This window comes from Halictus rubicundus, chromosome 1 (assembly GCF_050948215.1).
Source record: "Halictus rubicundus isolate RS-2024b chromosome 1, iyHalRubi1_principal, whole genome shotgun sequence".
NCBI lineage: Eukaryota > Metazoa > Arthropoda > Insecta > Hymenoptera > Halictidae > Halictus > Halictus rubicundus.
In genome coordinates this window covers 32730768-32749576 of record NC_135149.1, presented here as the reverse complement: position 1 = coordinate 32749576, position 18809 = coordinate 32730768, and the positions used below count along the sequence as shown (strand labels likewise).

The following is an 18809-nucleotide window of genomic DNA, read 5'->3' as shown; positions in this document are numbered from 1 at the left end:
CGTCATCAGCATTTTATTAACATTTATTTTCCGCTGCATTGTACGTTCAATTAATTAACATATGTGATCTTAAATTATAATAATACTGTTAATTATAGGACGAGTACTAATTAATTATGGAAAGAAATAACTACAATACATACATCATTTCAATATGGACAAGCATATACAATGTTAAAATGACATAATATCCGTTATAATATATGTTTGAGATTTAATTGTTCGTTAAACGCGTTAAATACGCATATATTTGTAGTAGCTTTAAGTTCGAAATTACGAGTTTCGTCGCAATGTTTACGGTTATAAATTGTTGATTATAAAATTGCTGAATTCCCTCTTATAATTACAAGTATAAGAAAATGTTGATCGAACCTGATTGTAAAGATAGAAAGCTTAATTATATATTATCTTCTTAGTATAACTTGTTAGTATATTTTTTTATTTTTATACTCAATTTTTATGTTGGACGAAATTACATTATTCTTATATTTGAAAAAAATTGTTTCTTACGTTGTGTTCTTATATTTCAAAAATAGAGCGAGGAGCAACATTGAACTGATGAAACCATTTTTCGGAAATCATTATTTAGATGTTTATTAAAACAGGATCGCAAAAAACTTGAGGGACATACGAATTTCCATTAATTTGAACTTAAGAAACGATTAATATTTGAATTTTGTTACGTTCAATTTACTAGTTACAGTATTTTATTTCGGATTTAATTTTGGCACATATGATAATTCAAATTATTCCAAGCAAAACAAAATTAAAATTTGTTGGAGAAAAACAGAATTGCTCAACGGTAAAAACAAACAATTCGCCGCATGGAAGCACCGGCAATATTTGAATCAAACAAGAAGTTATTATACATGTACAGTCGGGGACAGAATTAAGTGGACGCCGTTTAAAAACTAATGTCTTTTTGAAAATTGAACCAAGCGACTCGAGTTTTTTTGAGATTGTATGATTAGTTTACCAGGTAATGTGTCTATAATGAAAATTTAAAACGTGTCTTTTGTAAATCTAACAATAAGTGAGTTGTATGCATACGTGCACAACGTTTCATCGAACACATTGTAAAATATAAAAATCTTCGAATTTTGAACTTATTTTTGCTATTTTTAATTATTTATAGCTCATAGAAACCTCAATCGATTTGGACGAAACTCTGTGCATTTAGTATAACTTATTTAGATCTATAAATAAGCACGGATAAAGAAAAGTTCAAAATCGTGACCTTCACTTTTTTTCGCAATTTCGACCTATGGTAATTTTTAATTAAGTTTTTTCATACATTACCTAGTAAACTGATTCTTCTAATGTCAAAGAAAACAAAAAAAAAAAAAAAAAAAAAAGAAAAAAAAAGAAAAAAGAAAAAAATCTCAAGTTGTTTGATCGAACTTTCAAAAAATGATTAGTTTTTGAAAGGTATTAAATCAGTAGTTTTTAAATCCTGCACCTGACAGTAACTCTTCTGTCTACTTTGGAAAATTCGTCCCTGCAGAGGTTAAATACCTGAGAATTCTTGTTGAATTGTTTCTGTCAAGTGCGTCGTTATATGTATTTCTTTCCATGATTACTGGTTAAAGGACGATAATTTATACCATCCGCACAGACACGGAACAGTTCCGTTCACTATTGTACTTTAATAATACTTTTGTTTAGTTTCCGATACGTGTCTGTGCCGATACGATCGAATAGTATAAACACCTGCATACATACGTATGCATACGTGTATATTCGAATGCATATGCTGAACGAAACCGTTCCGTGTCTTTGCGGATAGTAGGTATAGATCGACCTTTATTCGTCCTCTAACACGACACAGCGACCTAACGCTACATTACGTAACACACCATCATATCACCAGTGCTCCATTAACAATTTTTACAGCTTCTTTTAAGTGCCATTTTTGAAATCCTTTTCCTCGTGGAATTCAAAATTAACTGGGCCTAAGATATTACTATAATTAGTGGTTTAATTTTGTATCTATTTAAAAATGCTAAACGAGCTTCAATATTTCGGTTTTTGACAGAAGAGACTTGTTCTTTCCCATATTCGTGTCACGAATCTTGCATCAAAATGTTCTTTCAATGTTTTCGCTGCGATTCGTGCTGATTTTATCTGTGTTTTTTGAACACATTCAACTACTCTTCTTTACGAGTAATCGTTTCAAATTTATGCTCCAGCTCTGAAACTCTCTGGAAAATTGAAATGTTGTTTCCGACGTGTTTGCACACTCGATAGGAATGCTCCACACTTTTGAAACCACTTTACGCGTTGACGTTCGAACGCTTTCAGTGGAATAGGTATGTTCTTTTCTTTCGATAGTATGCGAAACTTCAAAGTGTTCTGTTTAGTGTTTCATGCAAAATTAGTACAGATTGGACTTTTAGAATTGTCTATTTTACTGTAAGGTTTCAGTTCCGAAAGTAATAGGTAATAACACGTTAGAGTCGGATAGTTTTTTAGTTATTCGTCAATATAGGTATGTCTATGAGGTGTTATAGCGAGGTGAGAAGGAACAGGGGTAAAAATAAATGAGCACCACTGCCGACGTGTGGCAGGCGGCCCGTTTGATCTCCGCGGGACCCTCATGGGGCCCGCGGTCTCTGCTGCCCTCCTTCATCGTTACTTCTTGCCTCTTTCTTCACATTCTCCACGTTCGAAGCATATACCTGTCCTTTTCCACGTCTTGTCTTTTCTTTTTCTTCGTCTCTTCCTCTTATACTCTTGCTTTTTCTACAGTCATCTCCCTCTCTCTCTCTCTCTCTCTCTCTCTCTCTCTCTCTCTCTCTCTCTCTCTCTCTCTCCCTCTCATTTTTTCTCTAAAAATAAGCGTACGTATATGCACATCTCTTCGTCTGGACATCTTAGTTCTCTCTCCGTTTCATCGGGCCTCGGCCCTCTTCGTTTCTCGCCTTTACCCCGTTTTCTTTTCCCCTCTCGCAGACTATTTTTATTTATGAGACCCGATCCCTCATTCCCCCTTGAGCCACCCTCGAATTCTCCCCCTTTCAAGGCGGCAGCGTACCTGACGGTTTGACTTTTAAAACTTCGGAACACCTGTACTGCTAATTCCTCCTTGTCTACCTGTATCACTCACGAAAACAAATTCTTGGCTCATGTCAACGGGGACCGTCACCTTTGATCGTAGCTGATTTCTCGAGAACTCGGAACTCTGTGTCAGGCAGGATCATTTACATATGTATGCACTACTGTCCAGAACTATTTCGATTCTCGCGTTCCACTCGTTGTCAGATCAACAGTATTTTTATCATTATCGGTACACGTGTACGATGAGGACCATTGTGCGAACACTGATGTATACTGAGTTTACGGGGCTATTCTGGTTTTCGAGGCCGTTTTTCCACAAATTTTTGGCAATTTTATTCAGAAAAACTGTTGATCCTGTTTTGCAGTAGGTTTTTGCACGCGTATTTATGGTGTTTGGGGTATACGAGTTATCGTTTTTCTGTAGAGTATCTTCTGAAAAAATACTTAAAATAACCGGTAACTTGGAAAAAACATACAAAAATTTACACAATTAAATAATACAATAGTTCATGTAAATTACCGGAAAAAAGAAAGAAAGAAAAAAAAAATTGATTCTCGAACAAGATTGAAAAGATTTAAAAACACTTTTTTCATTAGCATATTTACAGACAATCATTATTTCTCATCGTCGTAAAATTACTCGGGTCATGTTTGCGTTGATCAATCTCCACCTGCTGCTTCCTTCTGTTTTCAAAAAAATACTTAAACCTAAAACGTCGCTGTTAACCGCAGAGGAAGTCTCGGCGAAAAGTACATACATATGCGTGTAAAGAGAAATGGAAGAGACAGGAAAAAATAAAAGAGCGAGGAGATGGCGAAGAGAGAAGAAGAGAGATAATGTGTGCTCCGTAAGATATTGACACTCCGGTAATCCATTTGACGGACATGTGGGCAACCTAGCTAATCCCGCTCACGCCCACCGAAGATTAAATCCTGTGCAGTGCAGGCTTCCTGGCTCGGCCGAACCAACTTTGCCTAACCGACGACGCGACGCGACGTACGACAGGATTTAAAGTCCCACACACACACACACACGCGCGCGCGCACACACACACACGTACACACCTTTATGTCAAACTTTATTCGTAGATACAAGAGGTTAAAAGCTCTTGGTGCCCCCCTCCCTCCCTCCCTCCCTCCCTCCCGAGGATGGACCGACCGAATTCCTCTTCCTTTTCATTTTTCTCGTGTACTGTTAGCCTCGAGGTACAGGCAATTAACGTTACAAAGGTTTGCGACGTAAATACCACTTTTCCATTTTCTTACAAATCAATCAACGATGAGAATGTGCCACTTGTGCGCGTTTTGTGAATAAATCGTTGCACAATAGAACATTGGTTTCGAAAAGCAGGCCGTCACTACTTTAACATTTACTTTAACGGGGTATTCTGGTTTTCATTAAAAAAAAAACGAGTTTTCGCATTCTCTTTGAGTACGAGTGTTGTAGAATATGTGTGCAAAAGGAAATATTGTCCAATTTGTAAATTCACGAAAGTAACGCGAAAATTATTTCGTTTGTACAGAGTGTTTTGTTATTTTCTATATGTATACATGTATACATGTATGCATGTATGCAAGCCATTTTTACTTTTCCGGTGTAATATGTAGATAGACGTAGTCGTCAGAAATTCCGACGTTAGCCAAAAATTACATTCCATTCTACTATAGTGGTATCAAAGCATCTTTCTCTTTGACATTTCTGAGTGACGACGAGTCGAAAGTGTTATGTTCAAACCCATCAGTGGGTTATCTCGTCCATAAATATGTATGTGGGAAAATTCTAATCGCAGCTTCCTTCTTTCCAACCTAACAATTATTAATGAAAAACGAAGACTACAAAAAAGACTAGAAAAAAGACTATGAAAATTGGAATTACTTACCACCTCCTAGGATACCGTCTATCGTGTAATCCTTTTTCCCATCATCGCCAGGTCGTCCACCACGAAGCAGCCTACTGATAGAACTGACGCTTGGAGGATCCGAGAAACCTTCCTATTCAAAATACGTGTCATCAGAATTCATCAATGTATTATATTGTATTATCAACGTTGTTAATCTTTTTAAAAAATAAGTATTCAGGAATAAGTTAGTTGTTATTAATAACAAGTAAATAACTTGTTATTTTGTCTATTATTATGCGTTGCATTTATTAAAATAAAATTGAGTTTATTCAATTACAATCACACATCGGAGTTTTTCACAGAAAACTAACAACTATTCTCTTGAATTCACAGTGGAAACGTAAAGTCGACGTTACGGCATCTAGCATTACGCTTTCCTCGATGTTTTCGCGTGTGATTATATTCGATGCAAAATATACATTTCGAACCATTTATTATTACACCTATAAGACACCGTTATGCGTTAGTGTGCAGATGTATGTGTGTATACTTATATTCTACGCTTGGATTCCTTGATAATACGGTTAGCGCAAGAAATGTTTTTAGTTGGTGAGACTGAAAGGCCAGTTCGAATCGAGGAATGACACTTTCAAATATTCTTCTTTTTGCAAAATGACTTACAGCGATGAACAAAAGAAAGATTAATGTTGATACTTCTGTATGTGAGAATTGGTAACTTTAGTATTAGATGGTCTTCCAATTGTTGGTAATAGTCATATAATTCGGAGCCTCTCTGCAACGCTATATTATGGCATGAAACTTGTTTTGTTAAATGCGTCGTTGATAATCCGTTTTGTCCGACATATGCAATGGACAAAAGTAAGTTTAACCGTTTGCACCCCATTGGTACCGCAGTGGTGACATTCGTAGTCATCTGCCTAATAGTAATAGTAGCAATAACATTTTTATTTATATTGGAATACAGCAGACCAATAAAAGAGTCGAAGCAACTAAATTTATAAACATTTCCAATTTTCTCATCTGACAATAAAATTGTTGGTTTCCTGATGACATCAGGAAATGTTTAGCGTGCTAAGGGTTAACATCTTTCGTTCCTGTGAATACATTCATTTTTGAACTATCGTTCGCGTCCTTTTATCGGGGCAGTTTAAAAATTTCTTATACTTTCTTTCGTTCGCCTTTGTATTTTTATAGTACGTTACGTGTTCAACGAAGTTGCTTATCTTTTGCTTCCGCCTGTTATTACATGTAATTTTGACGCAGCAAAAATTTGTATTTCGCGTAACGATCCACAGTCTACCATAAGTTTACCTACATTTTAAGCAAGAATTTAATGCAATAGAAGTTCTGAATCAGATTTTAGAGAGATATACATACATATGAGACTAGGGGGTCACATTACCACCCCTTCCTCTATTATTTTCAATAATACTTTCCACGGTGGAGAACAGAAGCAAAAAACGAAAGACAGCATGTTTTCAAGGAAGAGCGTGGAAGTACGGAAAATAGAAAGTAACGGGGGAAGGAGAGAAAAAAGGTGAAAAAGTGAAAAAGGAGGTTGTCGGTGTCGATGGCTATCTTGCGGATCGACGATCTCAGAAACAATAACGATTCCTGTGCCGTTGATGGCGGTTGAGGCTTTAGGTCCGGGGCGATGACAGGAGAAAAGAGACAGAGATCTCTGTTAGAGAGCACCGCAAGGATCGGGAAGAAGGATAGATGCCGCCTCGGGTCCTCCAGCCCAGGAACGCCTCCTTCCAGCATTAAATGCCGTATTAATGCCGGCTACGACCGCCTGCTTCCACGACTGCAACGGCGTACGCGTTCGCGTTCGCGTTCGTGTTCGCGTTCACGAAACTGTTTTTTCTCTTCGACTCTCGCCGTCTTTGCCGTCTTTATTCTCTCTCTCTCTCTCTCTCTCTCTCTCTCTCTCTCTCTCTCTCTCTCTCTCTCCGTTCTCCTCCGTCTCTCTACACTCTACACGACAGTCATCACCGCTCGCGCTCGCGCACGGGCACGAGCACGGGCATTCCTCTTCTACCTTGATAGAATTTATCTCTTTATCGAGAATCGCCGTAATCGCACTACTCGTAGCTCGCGATCGGAATCGGTTTTATTGGGGTGAGTCGAGGTGGAATTCCCGTCGGATCTTGATTTGAGAACCTTCGGTGATCTGCTTCGTTCCGAAAGAAACATTCAGCTATCAGCTATTGTCTTTTTGGTCGCCTCCGAGGAGAAGCTGAAGCTGCTACTGCCACCCCAATATCTCGATCAACGCAACGGTTGCAACGATGCAACCGACACCTCTATAGCTCTACGTCTTCCAATTTTTTGTTTGTTTTCGCATCGAATGGCCCACCGCCGATCTACCGGACGGAAATGGCATTTCAAGTGGGAACCTATGCGTGGAAAGTTGTACTTCGATTATCGTTACTTGAAACGATGATGGACGTAACCGAGGCGACTCGGTGACCCCTATATTCGACGAGGACCGATTAAACAGCCGAGGCAATCAATCTCAGCTTGCACCTGTCTATTATCGCGTTGTACCGTTTTTGTCGCCGGTTGAGAAATTTACGAAGAAATTGTTATTCTCTCTATTCTCTCTCTAGTCTCTACGAGCGGAGCGCGGCTTTCGCACTGGTGTTTGCAATTTTTCAAGGTGATGAGATAAACTCCGTACACGGAAGAGCTATTCTTGGAAAAGTCGTTTTGCATACTCGAAAATCGCGTCACGAACGAGGGAGCGTTACGCCAATGAGGCGTGGGTGTAGGCGGCGGGCAGTAACGTATTAAAGGACACGCGAGTTGCCTCGGGGCGCTCACGTACACCCCTGCCCACCTCGTGCACGCCTCGTGTACAAGATTAAAAAGCCCCACTCACTGCGATCTTTGGAGAGATAGAGAGACCCTGCGGAAACGTCCACCCCCGATCGAGAAGTCGAACAATACCTTTCAACGTTTTTCCTAACGAAAAACTGCGCCCGCTAGATTAATATGTATTCCGGTCAGATTCCTCCGGAGGGGCAGGGGAGGGGGCAGGGGGGATGGGGGATGGGAGGCGGTAGAGCAGATAGCTGTTTTGTTCTCGCTAATCGAGACTTCCCGATGCAAACTGCTCGTTTCGAATTCGAGTGCGTTCCAAGATGTGCGTTCTTGTTCATACACTCCGTCACAATGCTATAACACGTATACTATAATAATGACTACTATATTATACAATACTATAATTCGTATTAAACGAAAAAATAACTAATATTTATGATGCCCTCCTCGTGTTGTTATTTATTCGGTGATTGTATTGTACGTTCACAGATTTCTTTTTATAACATGCTTAAGATTAATTTATTTAGCAGCTCTTCGAACGACATCCTACGTATTCGAGGTAAGTATTGTCGTCGTCCAAACATTTATGTATCGTTTAATCGTGATCGACTGGCAATTTATATTTTAAGGTGGTTCAATGGACCTGCGATAAGTTTCCTCGGATTTCTTCATACGTTATTGGTCATTCGGCCCATTTTTCATTTAATCCTACGCCAGATTTTGAATACAAGCTACAACCATCAAATATCGTTAGAATTGCGTACTGGAATGTAACAACGTAATAACAGGAAATGAACTTCCATTCGGATCGGTAATTCAGTTATTAACCATTTATATTATATCATATGTGATTGCATTTTATTTCGGACAGTAATCAATGTAATTACATTGTTCCACTCATCCTGGCCAATTTACCCTTTAAATTTTGACGAAACGTTGCACTATCGCTTATTCTAAAATTAAAGAATCGGAACACGACCAGAGTTTTGAATCGTTATTTAAACTGGTGTTTACCGAGATAATAGTGTTATGCGATAATAGCTGTAACTTCGATTATTGTTTCGTATATGCGCGTAGTATTTGTTCTTTTTCATCATAGATTTTTTTACTTTGTACGTGGAAAAAGAATTATTTAATAGGTATCGTTGTTATATGGCGATGATTACAACATTACCGAAGAAGATGCAACAGTTATTTACAATTTCCTATATGTATGCAGATTATTGGTAAAATATTACGCTATTACTTTTTGACGAGAGTCTTCGTTTATTCTTTATATTTCATATACAGGGTATTCCAAAAATCTACCAATTCCTTGAAATGATTCCTGGGTTATTTTAAGAAGCTTTGTCCTATGCGAGAATGTGTGATACGCGGCTTCGTTTTCGAGTTATTAACGAAATAGACAGGCCAATCACAGCTGCCGAATCTCGGCTCGGGATCTCGGAACCGTGCTCGAATCGCGAGCAAGAGAAGGAGTTGTAATTTATTCGAATAAAACTCGCATATTCACCCGTAAATGCACTTGCCACTTGGAACTCTCTTATACGGCAATATCGAATTATTTTGATCTAGTAGCGAACAATAATTGCACGCATGCTGACTCGATTGTATAATCAAATTATTATTCACGATTCGAGCACATCGTGACAGCAACGCTACCGCTCGCAATCAGTTTGATTCAACCGCCGCGCGCCGCGCCGTGCCCAGCTAAGCCGGGACCCCGTCACCTGTGCAATTCGCCTTCTTTTTCGTTAATAACTCGAAAACAAAGTATATAGTATAATTTTCAGAACAATTGCATTTTATTGATTTTACACTATGATATCAAATAGATTGAATTCATTTTATGATTTAAATATCAATTGTCTGTTGAAGTAATACAAATTCTAGTGTAACATTTTAACGAATATTACTACATAAACTCTGTTCATTTTCGGAAATTTTATTAGGAACTTTTCGAATGTATAAAAGAGTTTATATTGCCACATCGTGTGACTTTAATGAATTATTTATAATGTTATGAAAATTTTATTCGATCAATTTAACCGCTATATATATATATTTTTTTTTTTAATTCATGAATCACAGCATTTGCGGGTGAATAACCTGATTTGAAAAGGTATAGGCACTCGAAACGAAAAAACGACTAGTTGACAATGAATATTTATTTCATATCAGTTGGATGCTTGGACACGTAGGAAGTATCTACGGTTGAAATAAATTGAAATAAATGTTGCTTTGTTTCTTACCTTGACGAGTTTTTCACGAATTTCCCACGAGAAAATCCCAGGATTGTCTCTTTTCATTTCTTCGATTCTTGCTTCGATCTCGGGGGTAGCTACTCGTGGCTTGCTGCCTCCGATCACACCAGGTCTGATAGAGCCGGTTTCTTGATAACGATTTAAGATTTTCGAAACACAGCCATGGGACACGCGAAGCTGTCTAGATATAATACAGGGGCGAACTCCCGCAGCTGCCATTTCAACTATTTTCCGTCGAATGTGATTCGGAAGCGGCCGACCATTGATGAAGACTCCTCCCAGTTGATTCATGCGTCCTTGCCCTGACAAAATATTTCACCAATCTTTTACTTTTTCGTTGGAAACATCCAAACGTGTTCGTAAATACTTAATCGCATTGCATAATTCAAGAAAGGTTGCTGACTCAAAGGTAGGAGATATACATATATGTATACATTACACCCTGTGTACACCCTGTATTTTCTTGGTAATTTCCACAGTGAACACGCAATAGCTCAGAATTTTATCATGTGTAACACAAAGGTTATACTATGTAGAAAGAATTGTAAAGATGGATTAATGTCGGCCGGACAAGATCGTGACATTTGGTTTATTTCCCATTTTTCCAACTTTCATCGATATCCGTGAACATTCGATTAAAAGATCACTGACACTCTGGTAAATAATGATATGCCATCTTAAGGATTAAATAGTTCTATTGATGTCGAAATGATATAACGATGTATTCGATATATGTACAATTCTAAATGATGTTACTAACTGGTATACCAAACATTACCTATTCTCCGATTTTTGGAGTTGGTAAGTGTAAATTGAAGAACAGAAGATCATAAATCTGTCAAATAAACGGAATAAAACAGTAATGGCTCATCACACCGATAGATAAAACTTGAACAATTCAAATACTGTGTTGCGCGTTCTGACTCGAAGTAACGACGCAATGACAATTCCTTTGATATTTTCCTTATATATTTTCAGTAAATATTCTATACAGTACGATTTGGTCAGTGGTACATATTAGGCTGGCTTTATAAATTATGTAAAGACTTCCAGAAAAATTTCAAAGCTCTAAATCTTCTGGTAAGTCTCAGCAGTCAAAAACTACGTGCAATTGTGCTTTCGAAATGTCAAAAAAAAAAAAAAAAAAGAAACGAAAGAAAATGATGTTTGAATTTCGAATAGGATAATATTAAGAATGGACAAGAATATACTATTTAGACTTTAGGAAGCGATGTACATATATTTTCCTTTCGGCTGAATGCAACTGTCTCTAATAACATTCGTATAAATTGGAACATAACTTATTTAGGGGACGGTATTAAGAAATCTATGTATTAGGCGTTTTCTAGAATGAACAAAGCGTGAATCGACAGTATGGTGGTATTATTAATTAGTAGATTAAACAGAGCGAAGGTAAAGGTCCGATTTGATAAATTAGAACACCTTTTATCTTCTTGTAATTCAAACATGTGCAAATACCATAAACGTATAAAAATCCGAGGCCTAGTCATTACTCGCTACAAAACTGACATCCTGTAGAATACTTATACCAGTTCACACCCAAGCGGATCCAACCCTATACGATGAAATGTAACGATAATGTTCCCACATCAGAGGGATCATTTACACGTAATTATACGCTCGAAAATGTTGGACGTAACATTCCGAACTCGAGTAGGTCTATAAATTTAAGATGGCATTTGGATTGCCATTTTTCAGTTTTGGTGGGATAAGTGATTTATTACTGTTTTTATGGAAAACCGCTAAAAACAAGGAATCGGTGAAGGTTCACCGTAAGCGTGAAATTGTATAATTCAAGAATTGTTTCGCCTATTTTCTACTACGTTCTCGCCGCAATTCAAGGACCTAGATATTCAATTACCTATTAAGTAGAATACATGTTGCGATGCCATCAGGTACTCGAACTGTTAAAGCGAAGCTCTACGAAACCAACAATTTTATTCTCAGATGAGAAAATTGGAAATGTTTCTGAATTTAGTTGCTTCGACTTTTCTATTGGTTTTCTGTATCCGAATCTGAATAAAAATGGTATTGCTACTATAAGTATTAGGCAGCTGACTATGAATGTCACCACTGCTGTGCCAATCGGGTGCAAACGGTTAAACTTACTTTTGTCGATTGTATATGTCTTACAAAATGGATTATCAACGACGCGTTATGCGACGACGGACGAATAAACAAAAGGAGTTTCATGCCATATACGTGTACGTACATATGTATGTAGTGTTGCGGTTGTGTGCTCGAATTTAGACGAATGATACGAACAATTGAAAAACCATCCAACACTAAAGTTACTAATTCTCATATGCAGAAGGATCATCGACTTGGAACTTTTTTTAGTCCACCCATTGTACATACATACAAGCTACCACAACAGCATGGTTTAGAGGTGGAAAATGAAAAAGTTTCAAGTGGAATTGCGGTGATTGAGCTTGAAATTAGCGGGCGAATCCGGGTTCGGGAGGCAAACGTGAAATCAGATAACAGGTCGGCGAATTCGAGCCGGGGAACACCAAAAACGAAACTAACAACCGTAAAATTGAAGAAGTTATGCGCACGGGAGACCATTTCCACGTCTGACGAGTATAATGCCCGATCGTTAGTCGAATTAGCCATCCTTCCGTACATGGCATTACTTGCTTTGACAACGTACACCGCGCGGTTCCGTCATTATAATTACCGTTTGTACAGGCAAAAATCTGGTTCGAACCCGAGAAAACACCGGAAGAATACGATTACGTTAATAACGTCTTTGGAGGAACACTGGTTTACCATAAGCATCCAGCCATCCAACAACGATCGTTTTTCTCTGCTCATTACGTCATAAAATAAGTCATTTAATTATGTATCTTATACAATATGTACAGCAAGCAGTCCGCAAAGAGGTTTTTAACCTTTTAACTGTGTGACTTTTCATTCGTGAACATTTAGGGAGTGTTACGTAACGCGAGACAAGTACAATTGACATAACGGAAATTTTGCCACAATCAACGGAAAAATACGATGCAGTTTATACTAATGAAAGGTAACAAAAAAAAAAAGGTAAAAATAGTACGAATTGGTTGTGTACGAATAGAATTATACAAACACCAGTTTTCAGAGTATTAATCAGAGTATTATGTAAAACAGAAAGAATTTACAAAGAAGTTTGAGTTTGTTAAAAGTCTCTATTTTAACGAGCTTTAATAGTAGCATTTGTTATAAATGTATTAAATACATCATTATAAACAATGGTGACAACTACATTGTATCCTTTTGTATCCTTTTGGAACATCTTTTTTCGAACATATCGGAATTTAGATGTGAAAGTTGATAAGATTAACTAGAAATCAGGCAACGAATAAGGCCAGAAATTTGATTTGTTATTAGACGGATTGGAGTATAATATTACAGAATAACTAAATAGGGTAAGGGACCCAATTACTGTGCCGATATTAATTATACTTATTTTTAAGGCATAACGAATATTCAAAAGGAAATATTAAATTTTTCCCATTAAAATCAATTAAAGTATACATATACATATATCTCTTTTTTAGCAGTCATTGTGCGTTACAAATAAGTATAATTAATATAGGCACAGTAATTGAGTCCCTTATTCTATGTTTGTCAAGATCCGATAACCGTTTCCTGTCTTTTATTCAAATGTTGTTTAATGGATTGATCCATCTGACATGTGTTGGTTGAGTTGGTTGTCAGAGAAAATCTATTTCTAGTTCAAAGGAATATACAAGGTATACCATAAACATCATAAAAATTGGAAACTTGAACAATACTATTCGTAGATTATTCGCTAAGCAAACACTGTTATCTTTTTTATTTCTCCAATTGTCACTACTGCTTAAGTCTTATGAGATTTTGTATGTTGTGTAGGTACAATATGATAGGTGTATGTGTGCAGGCCTAGTCTTTTAAGATGACAGAGGAAATTTTTTGTTGTGATCCCTGTAACTGATTGCGCGATAATGATTAGTAGGTACTATCGCAACGGTATTTTATGACTTTTTGTTTGTTCTTTTTGTGCGACGTTCTTATAAAATAGTGAAGAATATTGCAAAACTATTCGGAAGAAACCGTTGTGCGGTTTACAATTACCTGAAAAACAGTGATAGTTACGGTGAAAAACAACTAGGCGGTCGCCCAAAAGCGACAACTGCTCGAGAAAGAGGATATTAAAGATTGGGTCTACTTCTTTGTCAACTATCGGACAAATAGCAGCTGAAGCTACAGCAACATGACGTGACGTGAAATGTTAGAGAAACCACCACTAATGAGTCGCCGTGAAGACAATCTCCAGTAGAATTTACGAAAGAACGAGTACATTTGTGTAAACAATGGGAAAAGGTGATTCTTTTCCGATGAGAAGCGTTTTGATTTCGATAGTCCAAACTGTCTGTAAACATCTGCGAAAGCGACAGATGGACGGTGATAGGATATAATGATTTGTGCAGCAATATCATGTATCAGGGCTGGACCGATATTAGGTTAGGGTTAGGTTTCACAGGAATTGTTCGTATTCTTCGCATGGTTTCGTGATATCGTGAAGATATTCGATCAGACTGTCTAGTCTGGTTGCTGTCAGTGACCAGGATAAAAAGTTTTTAAAAAGAAGCTCGACGCAGAAGCTCCTCATTCGATAATTATCATCTTTCGATATACCTATTCAGTTTGCTCTTAGTTCCTGATCGCAGAGTATTTGAGAGTTTCTCGAAGGTCTGGTAGGTTCGCAGGGGTGACCGATCGACAAGTGAGATCTGAAAACGCGCGAGTACCAACCTTGAAACGGGTAGCCTCCGAAAATGGTCCTCATGCCGTTGGTGACATCCATGCCGGCCGTGGTTCCGATTCACGTAAAACACACCGTGCACTAGAAAATCCGTGTGTAGGCAGTTTCCCGTGTTCCACTGTTTCTTCTGAACGAAGACACAACAATCCTGTTTTCACCGGCGAAGAGTTCGAGCCGCTATCGGAGGAAAGAAGCACGCCGACCCGAAGAGCTCGTGGTAAAAAGGCAGGCGTTGCACGATGCAACGACGAGATGGAGAACGAGATGGAGAACGAGAAAGACGGTCGAGAGACGCATCGGCTTCGCATGGAGGGCAGGACACGCGCCCGAAGATAGCGGAGAAGAGATAGATAGAGAGCGGAGCGCGGAAGGGAAAAAAAAGGGAAGAAAATGAAAGGAAAAACGGGCTCGGTAGGGGTAGGGGTCTCGCGAGGTAGGTCCCAGGCTAAGATACTAAACAAGAAAACGAATAAGCAGGCAGCACGCGTAGCTTTCGTTGCGAGGGGTACCGGTGCAATAACGTGTCAGTTCTGCCACTGGTACCCTCGTGTCCCTCCAACTGTGTCGAGCAATGGGGGGCTTTCTGTCTTTCTCTGTCAAACCTGGCCGCCTAGAAAAAAAGAAGGGAGCCGGGGCCGGGGCCGTCGCGTCGCGCCGCGTCGCGTCGCGTCGCGTCGGGGCTCTGGGACTAACGGGCTACGCTATATCACTGGGGTCTCACTGTCGGCTACGCCCTGCTATTTGGTTGGTAAGCGATCACCTAGCGGTGGGCGTTCTTACCTACGGAAACGCCTACAGGGCGCAGTGCCCGGATCGTTGCCCGCTCCTCACTGGTTTGTCTGTCTTCTGTACCCTTTCTGTGCCTACGCTCGCCAGGCTCGGGGGCCCCACGATTTTCTGAAACCTCCTCGTCCTCGCCGGTTTGCGCAGCTTTGCCATGCCGCGTGCCGCGTGCCGCGTGCCGCGTGGCTTGCTCTCGGAAAAGCTGCTGGCCGCACGCAAGTACCACGGCGCATGCCCCCCCCCCCCACATTTTGCTAATCCAAAATCGTAAAAACCTCGACCAAATCCATACATCTTTTAATTATACATATACTTTTTTTTACACTTGATTATACATTTCCACGGTACTATCTTTTTGTTAGGATGAGAAACTACCCTTAAAAATGACCGCTTACAGGGAATGTTTCACGCTATGAAAGCAAGGTTTTGCCTTTTAGTTGATTTAAAAGGTGATTATAAGGAAATAATATCCTGGAAACAAGGCCTCGAAATTGAATAGTTCGGAACTTGTGAAGGAAGGTATTCTGCTTGCCTTTGGTCGAGCAATATCTACAGCCACTGCTCTCTGGAAGTAAAATCATAATGAACGCATTATGATTTGATATGCATGACTTATGATATGACTTTTTCCTTTTTTTTTTTTGTTTTTTGAAGGTCTTCTGTGTAAACGGCCTTCCAGCTTGTAAATCTTCTGCACGGTAGCGAAACAGGTAGCCGGAAGTTTTTTGGAACAACTTTTCGCAATGTCCTTGCCGTCGAGGACTACGACGATGGAAGAAGCATGGTTTCTCGTAATAAGCCTTCGAATATTGAAAGTTTCGTTTAGCAGCGATAATTCGTGATAATACGTAGGTCCTCTACATCGAGCTGTACGCACCCAGTGAAAACACAAAATAATAGAAGAAAGAATTTTGTACGAGACTTGCTCAAGTTGGTTGAATGAATTCTGAAAATCATTTCACCGATCACGTAATCTGTAAATTTCTATATCGAGACTCTTAATTCATTAATATTTCAATTGTCGTAGTGTGCTATCCACGTATGGTACAAAAAGGAAAATCAACCTTTCGATTGTACGAAGGATTCGATACATTCTTTCCATGGCCGGAGAAAACCGAGGTAACAGGAGAAGCCAGGTCGCGACCAAACTAAAAATGACTGGACAGTTTCGTTTTCGAGGGAAAAGGAATTTTTCGGGGGCTGTGCAAGCTCAGTGGGAGGTGGGGTGGGGGAGGGGCGACGAAACCTCACCTGCGACAATAGAAAGCCTACAGGAGGCTAACCTATCGATCCACCGAATTCGCCTAATCAATTTCTTCCGCGTTACAGCGTGCTACCTGGTTTACTCTTTGATCCCGAATCCACATGACCTTGCTACGCTCCAATACGCTCGAATAGAACACCGGTGACTTTCTCCTCCTACGTCGAATAAGAGGTGTAGGTCCTTTGGACGACCAGCACTCGACCACAGTTCACGCCGAATTTACCGCTTCCGAGACAATGCGAACGCACCTCCGTTACGGAAATATTGAGACTCGTTTTATCTAGGCACCCTCGGACTTGCACGGAACTAAGTCGACTTTGCAACACCTCTTTCTTGGATTCGACGTACCACCTCCTGTTAGATCATTCCACGGTGGACAGGTTTGTCTCTGCGTTAAATGGACAGGTGAGACCGGTTACCTGGTTCGCATTGTCTCGCCACCGAGGTCAAGGCGAATTTTAGCAATTTTTGCCAGTTCGAATTTAAGATAGGGCAGACCGGTGATAGAGGAGAATCGATGCACAGGGAGGCCAGGCCTCGTACATTTTCTATATTAGCCACGTGAAAAACAAACGACAAGAGTGTACTTGAACAGAGGGAGCTCTTTGACGAGCTCTTTAATATTATTTAATTAACTCCCGTGCGCTGTTAAAAAATTGTATAAAACACCATTATTCACCCATTTTGTGTTCTACGCTTTAACCCTTCTGCACTCGGATGTCCCCTCTAAGGGGACATCGAAAATGTTATTTATGACAATATCGAAAAAGTTATTTTTACATGTCGGAATAGTTGATTACCATAATTCTGTAGATTTTAACCGAATCTTGTACGAAATATTTCATTGTTGGAGCGATTGTGGTTAGTTTTATTATTACATATTGTTATGTTATTTTCAAACGGATACATGTACCTAATCGGTTTTCATTGATATTGTTAAACACTGTACTATTGATATCGTTAAATATTGCAATATTCTAGAATAGCAATAGAACGTTAAACTATTCGATCGAATAACTCAATTCTGGACAAGAATAAACACTGTTCATGAAAAAAGTGGTCTGCCGTGGCTTTCGTTGTCGGTATACCGAAAACCTGTTGCTTTTCTTGAACATCCAATGCAATTTATGCCCTCTCGCAGAGGGATGTCATCTTTTGTAAAACGTCTTACGTTGCAACAAGTACTTCGCTACGGTTCTAAATCTACCTGTGTATCTTCAACTGTCAGCTGGCACAATACTTGTATCTACCTACTACGGATCTGTTTGTTGGAAAACGTAGTACCGCGTTTAAGCCTTTCAAACTGGCTACACTACATATTCTAGATCCGGAAGACGAAATGTCCAACCAAATGTTTATTTTTCACTTTGTTTTACTACGTTCAACTACCAAGGTTGCGAACAACTATTGAAATACGACAAAATGAGCCCGAAGTTTGAAGTTGTTGAAATCGATATGTCGAAACCGGAAGGGAGAAACTGTGAAAACAAAAAACAGAAATAAGCGTGGAAGATTTATAAGGCTTACACCATCGTGTTTTCGAGCTGGAAGGTAACGAATGTCCTTTAAACGTTCGCATTGAAAATTCTAATGGTGCTGCAGACTGATCGCGTCTCTGAACCTGGTTTAACATAACAACGACTGACCGGTTGGCGGTGGTACTTGGACCACAGAAAGAATCCTGCAGTTCCCCCATTTTCGTCCACCGAGAGCGGCCGTGGAAACAATGTGTGTTGGAAATCGGTGTAGCCCTCGCCACAACCGTCTTTGACAAGCAAACTGATGTCGGCATATCAGTCATCAAGATTTATAGAGACTTAGACTAATTGCCGCTTTTAATAGAAATTTGGCCAGACCTTACAGAAGGGTCCACTTAGCGGCCCGACTATCTTTTCTCTCTGTATTTCAAATTAAAACTACCGAGGTGAGCGGAAATCGAATTTTAA

At 39.3% G+C, this 18809-nt stretch overlaps 1 protein-coding gene across 1 annotated transcript in view; it reads right to left on the bottom strand.

The window, feature by feature from the left end:
• Window positions 1-14858, bottom strand: part of LOC143362371 (protein gooseberry-neuro) — a 28594-nt gene extending 13736 nt beyond the window's left edge. Inside the window, exons 1-3 of the mRNA XM_076802485.1 lie at window positions 14807-14858; window positions 9998-10311; window positions 4938-5049 (exon numbers count right to left, since the gene is read on the bottom strand). Of these exons, the coding sequence (XP_076658600.1) occupies window positions 4938-5049; window positions 9998-10311; window positions 14807-14858 (478 nt within the window). The remainder of the gene's footprint in view (window positions 1-4937; window positions 5050-9997; window positions 10312-14806) is intronic.
• Between the last annotated feature and the right edge of the window lie 3951 nt (window positions 14859-18809).